Below are 8,906 nucleotides of genomic sequence, written 5' to 3' on the forward strand. Positions count from 1 at the left end.
AAATTCACCCAAAAATCAGCAGAAATCGGCCCGAAATCAGCCCAAAATTCACCCCAAAATTCAGCCCAAAATCCACCCCAAAATCAGCCCAGAATCAGAGGAAATTCACAAAAAAATTGGCAGAAATCAGCCCAAAATTCACCCAAAAATCAGAGGAAATTCACCCAAAAATCAGAAGAAATCAGCCCAAAATTCACCCCAAAATCAGCAGAAATCAGCCCAAAATTCACCCAAAAATCAGCAGAAGTCACCCCAAAATTCACCCCAAAATCAGCAGAAGTCACCCCAAAATTCAGCCCAAAATCAGCTCAAAATCAGCCAAAATTCACCCAAAAATCAGCCTGAAATCAGAGGAAATTCACCCAAAATTTACGTGAAATTAACCCAAAATTATCACAAAATTCACCCAAATTTTAACTAAAATTTAACCAAAATTAACAGAAAGTTCACCCATAATTAACCCAAAATTAACCCAAAAATCACCTAAAATTCACCCAAAATTCACCCCAAAATAACCCGAATTTAACCCAAAATTCACGCGGAATTCACCCAAATTTAACCCAAAATTTCCCCCCCAAAACCCCTCCCCCAGCTCCGCCCCTCCCCCACCTGGCCGAGGTCTCCTCAGGTGAGTCCCAGGTGGGGGAGGGGCGGCCCTGGGCGCGGGCCCGGCCCCGCTCCTGCTCCAGGTACGCGCCGCGCACCAACTTCACCCCGCAGGTGAGCCCGGCCCCGCCCACCTGCGCCAGGTGAGCGCCCAGGTGAGCCTCGGTCTCCTGGGGGAGGGGACAGGTGAGCCCGGGTGTGCCCAGCTACTCCAAAATGTGCCCCAGGTGTGCTCAGGTACCCCAAAGTCTGGCTCAGGTGTGCCCAGGTACCCCCAGGTGAGCCTCGGTCTCCTGGGGGAGGGGACGGGGGTGGACAGGTGAGCCCGGGTGTGCCCAGCTACTCCAAAATGTGCCCCAGGTGTGCTCAGGTACCCCAAAGTCTGGCTCAGGTGTGCCCAGGTACCCCCAGGTGTGCCCAGGTGAGCGCCCAGGTGAGCCTCGGTCTCCTGGGGGAGGGGACGGGGGTGGACAGGTGAGCCCAGGTGTGCCCAGGTGTGCCCAGGTGTGCCCAGGTGAGCCTTGGTCTCCTGGGGGAGGGGATGGGCGTGGACAGGTGAGCCCGGGTGTGCCCAGGTACCCCAAAATGTGCCTAAGGTACGTCCAGGTGTGCCCAGGTGTGTCTAAAATAGCCCCAGGCGAACCCAGGTGTGCCCAGGTGTGACCCAGGTACACAAAATGTGCCCCAGGTGTGTCTAAAATAGCCCCAGGTGTGCCCCAGGTGTGCCCAGGTGAGTGCCCAGGTGAGCCTCGGTCTCCTGGGGGAGGGGACCGGGGTGGACAGGTGTGCCCAGGTGTGCCCAGGTGTGCCCAGGTACCCCCCGGTGTGGCCCAGGTACTCCAAAGTCTGGCTCAGGTACCCCCCAGGTGTGACCAGGTGTGTCCCAGGAACTCCAAAGTGTGTCCCAGGTGTGCCCAGGTGTGCCCAGGTACCCCCAGGTGTGCCCCAGGTGTGCCCAGGTGTGCCCAGGTACCCCAAAGTCTGGCTCAGGTACCCCCCAGGTGTGCCCAGGTACATCCAGGTGTGCCCCAGGTGTGCCCCAGCTACCCAAAAATGTGCCCCAGGTGTGCTCAGGTACCCCAAAATGTGCCTCAGGTACCCCCCAGGTGTGCCCAGGTGAGCACCCAGGTGAGCCTCGGTCTCCTGGGGGAGGGGATGGGTGTGCCCAGGTGTGGCCCAGGTGTGCCCAGGTACCCAAAATGTGTCCCAGGTGATCCCAGGTGTGTCCAGGTACCAGGTGTGGCCCAGGTGTGGCCCAGGAACTCCAAAGTGTGCCCCAGGTGTGCTCAGGTGTGTCCAAAATACCCCCAGGTGTGCCCAGGTACCCCAAAGTCTGGCTCAGGTACCCCCCAGGTGTGCTCAGGTACCCAAAATATGTCCCAGGTGTGTCTAAAATAACCCCAGGTGATCCCAGGTGTGTCCAGGTGTGTCCCAGGTACCCAAAATATGTCCCAGGTGCGTCTAAAATACCCCCAGGTGTGCCCAGGTGAGCCTCGGTCTCCTGGGGGAGGGGATGGGTGTGCCCAGGTGTGCCCAGGTGTGCTCAGGTGTGCCCAGGTACCCCCCAGGTGTGCCCAGGTGAGCCTCGATCTCCTGGGGGAGGGGATGGGTGTGCCCTGGTGTGGCCCAGGTGTGCTCAGGTACCCAAAATGTGTCCCAGGTGTGCCCAGGTGTGTCTAAAATACCCCCAGGTGTGCCCAGGTGTGCCCAGGTGTGCCCCAGGTACCCAAAATGTGCCCCAGGTGTGTCTAAAATACCCCCAGGTGTGCCCGGGTGTGCCCAGGTACCCCCCAGGTGTGCCCAGGTACCCAAAAATGTTCCTCAGGTACCCCCCAGGTGCCCCAGGTGTGCCCAGGTGTGCTCACCCTCAGGTAGGCCTGCCAGGTGTTCCAGATGTGGGGGCGGGGCCCGTCCCGGTTGTGCCTCCACATCAGCCCGCAGGTGAGGCAGGTGAGGGCGGGGTTCAGGTGAGACATCTCGGCGTCCACCAGCACCTGCACGGCCCGGGCCACGGCGGCCTGCGGGGCGGGGAGCTCAGGTGAGCCCAGGTGAGCTCAGGTGTTTGGAGCCCGCCAGGTGTGCCCAGGTGTGCCCAGGTGCCCCCAGGTGCCCCCAGGTGTGCCCAGGTACCCCCAGCTGTGCCCAGGTGTATCCCAGGTGTATCCCAGGTGTGCCCAGGTGTGCCCAGGTACCCCCCAGGTGTGCCCAGGTACCCAAAAATGATCCCCAGGTACCCCCCAGGTGCCCCAGGTGTGCTCACCCTCAGGTAGGCCTGCCAGGTGTTCCAGATGTGGGGGCGGGGCCCGTCCCGGTTGTGCCTCCACATCAGCCCGCAGGTGAGGCAGGTGAGGGCGGGGTTCAGGTGAGACATCTCGGCGTCCACCAGCACCTGCACGGCCCGGGCCACGGCGGCCTGCGGGGCGGGGAGCTCAGGTGAGCCCAGGTGAGCTCAGGTGAGCCCAGGTGAGCTCAGGTGTGTCCAGGTGAGCTCAGGTGTGTCCCAGATGTGCCCAGATGTGCCCAGGTGTGTCCAGGTGAGCTCAGGTGAGCTCAGGTGAGCCCAGGTGTGTTTCAGGTGAACTCAGGTGTGTCCCAGATGTGCCCAGATGAGCCCAGGTGAGCTCAGGTGGGTCCAGGTGAGCCCAGGTGAGCTCAGGTGAGCCCAGGTGTGTCTCAGGTGAACTCAGGTGTGTCCCAGGTGTGCCCAGGTGAGCTCAGGTGTCTCTCAGGTGAACTCAGGTGTGTTCAGGTGAGCCCAGGTGAGCTCAGGTGAGCCCAGGTGTGTTTCAGGTGGGGTTTCAAGTGTGCCCAGGTGTTCCAGGTGTGCCCAGGTGTCCCCAGGTGTGGCTCATATGAGCTCAGGTGTGTCCCCAGGTGTGCCCAGGTGTGCCCAGGTGCATCCAGGTGTATTTCAGGTGTCCCCAGGTGTCCCCAGGTGAGCTCAGGTGTGTCTTAGTGTGGCTCAGGTGAGCTCAGGTGTGCCCGGGTGAGCCCAAGTGTGTCCAGGTATCCCCAGGTGTGTCTCAGGTGTCCTTATCCCACTTTTCCCACCATTTCCAGATGTGCCCAGGTGTGCCCAGGTGTGTTCCAGGTGGGGTTTCAGGTGTGTCTCAGGTGTGCCCAGGTGAGCTCAAGTGTCCCCAGGTGTGTCTCAGGTGTCCTTACCCCACTTTTCCCGCCATTTCCAGGTGTCCCAGGTGTGTCCCAGGTGTGCCTGAGCCACCTTCGCCACCTGGCCGAGCACAGGTAACTCACCTGAGACCCCTCAGGTGAGCGCAGGTGACTCCCCTGCCCCTCCCCCTCACCTGTGCCACCCGCTCCAGCCTCCTCAGGCCCCTCCCCAGGTGTTCGTTCTCGGCCGGGCTGAGCCAGGTGAGCTCCGGCACCTGCAGGGAGGGGGCGTGGCCCAGGTGAATGGGCGTGGCCCAGGTAAAGGGGCGTGGTATATGTAAATAGGTCCATGTAAAAAGGGGGGCGTGGTCAATTGGGGAGGGGTTACCTGGCCTCCCAACATGGCCGCCACTTCTTCTGGGTTAAGCCCCGCCCCTTCCGGCTCGGCCAATCGGAGTGATATTTTCTCCTAGGGGGCGTGGCCAGAGAGGGGGCTCAGCTGAGGGGCGTCACCTGCCCCAGAGAGGCCTCACCTGCCCCATGGATCCCTCACCTGCCCCATGGATCCTTTACCTGCCCCATGGATCTCTCACCTGCCCCACAGATCCCAATCCTACCCTATGGATCCCTCACCTGCCCCATAGATGCTTTACCTGCCCCATAGATCCCAATTCTGCCCCATAGATCCTCATCCTGCCCCATAGATCCTCATCCTGCCCCATAGATCCCTCACCTGCCCCACATCCCCACCCCACAGATCCCACCCCACAGATCCCACCCCATAGACTCCACAGATCTCCCTGCCCCAGTGATCCCACATATCCCCCCTGCCCTACAGATCCCTGCCCCACAGACCCCACAGATCCCACCCCACAGACCCCTGCCCCACTCACGCAGAGCTGCTGGCTCAGCAGCGCCGTCACCTTCAGCTGCATGGCGGGCTCGGGGCCCGAGGCGGCCGCCAGCCCCACACACTCCAGGGCTGCCCCACAGTTCTGCTCAAACCAGGCCTCGCTGCCCCACAGGGGACCCCAAGCCCATCAGTGACCCCAAACCCCACATGTGACCCACAAGTGACCCTAAAATGCCATAAGTGACCCTAAAACTCCATAAGTGACCCGAGAACTGCTCCACAAGTGACCCCCAAAACCTCGTAAGTGACCCACAAGTGACCCTAAAACCCCTTAAGTGACCTCAAAACCCCATAAGTGACCCTAAACCCCCATAAGTGACCCACAAATGACCCCAGGACACCATTAGTGACCTTAAAACCCCATAAGTGACCCCAAAACTGCCCCACAAGTGACCCCCAAAACCTCATAAGTAACCCACAAGTGACCCCAGGACACCATTAGTAACCCCAAAACCCCATAAGTGACCCTCACACACCATAAATGACCCCAAAACCCCATAAGTGACCCCTATACCCCACAGGTGACCCCAACTCACCCCTCGCCGTCGGGTCCCTCACCCTCGATGGGCAGGGCCAGCAAAGGGCGCAGGCCACGAGCCCGGAGCCGCTGGGCCAGCTCCTGCACGGCCGCCGGGCTCCGGCCGACCGCAAACTGTCCCCAAAGGGACACGGAGAGAAGGGCCCGCCATAGGTGGGCACCCAGAACCCGGCGGGAAGCCCGCAGGAACTGTGGGGAATGGGGGAGATTGGGGTGGGATGGGGAGAAAATGGTGGGGGAGTGTGAGGGGAGAAAATGGCCGGAGAGTGTGAGGGGAAAAAGGGGAGAAAGTGTGAGGGGAGAAATGGCGGAAAGTGTGAGGGGAAAAAAGGGGGGAAAGTGTGAGGGAAGAAAAGGGCGGGAAAGTGTGAGGGGAGAAAAGGGCGGGAAAGTGTGAGGGGAAAAAGGGGGGGAAAGTGTGAGGGGAGAAAAGGGCGGGAAAGTGTGAGGGGAGAAAATGGCCAGGGAGTGTGAGGGGAAAAAATGGCAGGAAACTGTGAGAGGAAGGAAAGGGGGGAGTGTCAGGGGAGGAAATGGAGGGAATGTGTGAGGGAAGAAAATGGTGGGAAAGTGTGAGGGGAAAAAGGGTGGTAAAGTGTGCGGGGAGAAATGGCGGAAAGTGTGAGGGGAGAAAATGGCCGGGGAGTGTGAGGGGAAAAAGGGGAGAAAGGGCGGAAAGTGTGAGGGGAAAAAGGGTGGGAAAGTGTGAGGGGAGAAAATGGTGGGGAGGTGTGAAGGGAAAAAGGCTGGGAAAGTGTGAGGGGAAAAAGGACAGGAAAGTGTGAGGGGAGGGAAATGGAGGGAAAGTGTGAGGGGAGAAAATAGAGGGCGAGTGTGAGGGGAGAAATGGAGGTAAAGTATGAGGGGAAAAAGGGCGGGGGAGTGTGAGGGGAGAAAATGGTGAGAAACTGAGGGAAGAAAATGATGGGGGAGTGTGAAGGGAGGAAATGGAGGGGAAATGTGAGGGGAAAAATGGCAGGAAACAGTGAGGGGAGGAAATGGTGGGAAAGTGTGAGTGGAGAATATGGAGGGCGAGTGTGAGGGAGGGAAATGGCAGGAAAGTGAGGGGAGGAAATGGGGGAGTGTGGGGGAGGAAATTGAGGGAAAGTGTGAGGGGAGAAAATGGTGGGAAAGTGTGAGGTGAGAAAATGGAGGGAAACCGAGGGGAGAAAATGGTGGGCAAATGTGAGGGGAGGAAATGGAGGGGGAGTGTGAGGGGAGCAAAGGGCGGGAAACAGTGAGGGGAGGAAATGGCGGGAAAATATGAAGGAAGAAAATGACGGGAAACAGTGAGGGGACAGGAAGAAAGGAAGCCCTGAAAGGACAAAAAGGCCTGATCCCTAAGGGAAAAATCCAGGGGAGCCATGAAGGAACTGGATGAAGGGGATGCCCCACTTTCCCCCCACAGCTGCTCCAGAGGGACGCAGCCCAGGACCCGCCATGACTGTGAGGAACAGGGGCGAGTTTTGGGGTTCACTTATGGGGTTTGGGAGCAGGTTATGGGGCAGAGACTATTGGTGGGTTTGGAGATTTAGGGGTCACTTATGGGGCTGGGGGGGATTACGGGGCAAGGGAGGGGTTTGGAGGTCACTTATGGGGCAGTTTGTGAGGGCAGGAAATGGCGGGAAGCCCTGAGGGTGCCTCTATGTGGTTATGGGGGGGGAGGTCTCTATGGGTCAGGGGTCTTTAATTGGGGTGTGGGGGGGTCCCCATTTTTGGGGAGGGGGTCTCACCGCCTCAGGGTCCTGCTGCAGCCGGGGGTGGGAGCAGAGGGCGAACACCAGCAGGCCCCGGAGCAGCTCCCACCATCCCAGGGCCGCCAGGGCCCGGCCATCCCTCACTTGCTCCTGCACCTGCTCCTGCAATGGCGACCCCTCCCCATCTTCTGACCCCTCCTGCCCCATAGATCCCCCCAGAGACCCCTCCTGCCCCACGGATTTACCCCCAGGCTTCTCCTGCCCCACAGATCCTCCCTGCCCCATAGATCTCCACAGGGACCCCCTCCAACTTTTGGTCTCTGCCTGCCCCATAGATCGACCCCCAGAGTGCCCCTGCCCCATAGATCCCACCAGGGACCTCCCCTGCCCCATAGATCCTCCCATAAATCCCCCCAAGGATCTCCCCTGCCCCATAGATCCCACCAGGGACCTCCCCTGCCCCATAGATCCCCCCATAAATCCTACCAGGGATCTCCCCTGCCCCACAGATCCCCCCATAAATCCCCCCAAGGATCTCCCCTGCCCCATAGATCTCCACAGGGACCCCCCCTGCCCCATGGCGGCCCCAGGAGGACCCTGAGGGAGGTGGGGAGGGATGAATTTATCCCCCAACCTCCTCTTCAAGTCACTCATTAACGGGGTTAATTAGTGAGGGATTAATGAGGGGCAAAGCCGCCCCTCCCCCAGCCTTGTCACTCATTAACCAGGGTTTTTTTTAATGAGTAATTAATGGCTGAATGTTTTTTGGGGCACCGTTATGGGGGAGGGTGCATCCCCTTGTTGCTCATTAACCAGGGCTGATTAATTAATTAATAATTTAAAGTAATTAATTCATGTTTTCATCTTTAAATTAGTTCATTTTATCAAAATGGGGAGTTGTGCTGGAGGTTATGGGGCAGATTATTGGGCAGGGGACACCCCCTTGCTGCTCACTAATAAATTGTAAATTACTAAGTAATCATTTAATTAATTCACAATTTTATCAGTCCATTAATTAATTTTCTTAAAATGGGGCAGAATCTCTGGGGAAAGTTGCAGGGGAGGGGATACCATTAATTAATGAGGGATAATTAATTATTTAAGGATTTTAAGTAATTGTGTTTTTTTAATTAAGAGTTATGGGGCAGAATCTGTTGGTGGCACAGAGGGGACAAAATGGAGGGAAGCCATGAGGGAGAAAATATGGAGGGAAAATGTGAGGGGACAAAATGGCGGGAAACCATGAGGGGGACAAAATGGGGGGGAAGCTGTGAGGGGAGAAAATGGAGGGAGGCCATGAGGGGAGGAAGAGGTGGAGCAGCCATGAGAGGATAACGTGAAGGGAAACCATGAGGGGACAAAAATGACATGAAGCCCTGAGGCTGGGCAGCCATGAGGGGACACAAAGAAAGGAAGCCATGAAGGGACAAGAAAACGGGGAGGCCATGAGGGGACAAAATGGTGGGAACCATGAGGGAATGAGAAGGGAAGCCATGAAGGCAGAAAATGGCGGAAAACTGTGAGGGGGTAGGGAGAAGGGAAGCCATGAGGGGAGAAAATGGCGGGAAATTGCAAGGGAACAAAATGGCAGTAAACTGTGAAGGGACAGGAAAAAGAGAAGCTGTGAGGGAAGGAAATGGTAGGAAATTGTAAAAGGAGAAAACAGCTCGATCCTTGAGAGGAAAAAACGGTGGGAGCCACGAAAGGAGAGGATGAAGGAGATGAGAGAAAGGGCGGCCATGAGGAGACGGAATGAAGAAAAATCACGAGAAAAACCGTAAGGAAATGGGATGAAGGGAAGCCATGATGGCAGAAAAAGGCGGGAAAACGTGAGGGGAGAAAAAAGGCGGGAAAACGTGAGGGGAGAAAAAAGGCGGGAAAACGTGAGGGGAGGAAAAAAGGCGGGAAAACGTGAGGGGAGAAAAAAGGCGGGAAAACGTGAGGGGAGAAGATTTGGGGTCACTTACGGAGCAGGGCGAGGATCTATGAGGCAGGCCCCGCCCCGCCCCTCATTAACACATCAATTAACACCTCATTAACG

At 57.8% G+C, this 8,906-nt stretch overlaps 1 protein-coding gene across 1 annotated transcript; it reads right to left on the reverse strand.

The window, feature by feature from the left end:
• Positions 1–609: 609 nt before the first annotated feature.
• Positions 610–7,072, reverse strand: LOC121364410 (hydroxyproline dehydrogenase-like; the record flags this gene model as incomplete). Its single annotated transcript, XM_041487659.1, has 9 exons — positions 6,902–7,072; positions 5,167–5,282; positions 4,611–4,731; positions 4,106–4,186; positions 3,912–3,992; positions 2,867–3,019; positions 2,472–2,624; positions 879–899; positions 610–776 (listed from the first exon to the last, which is right to left on the reverse strand). Coding segments are annotated over exons 1-9 (1,064 nt in total), but the record flags the coding sequence as incomplete, so codon positions are not given.
• Positions 7,073–8,906: the final 1,834 nt, after the last annotated feature.

The sequence above is a fragment of the Pyrgilauda ruficollis genome, unplaced genomic scaffold, assembly GCF_017590135.1.
Source record: "Pyrgilauda ruficollis isolate IOZ18807 unplaced genomic scaffold, ASM1759013v1 scaffold822, whole genome shotgun sequence".
Lineage (NCBI taxonomy): Eukaryota > Metazoa > Chordata > Aves > Passeriformes > Passeridae > Pyrgilauda > Pyrgilauda ruficollis.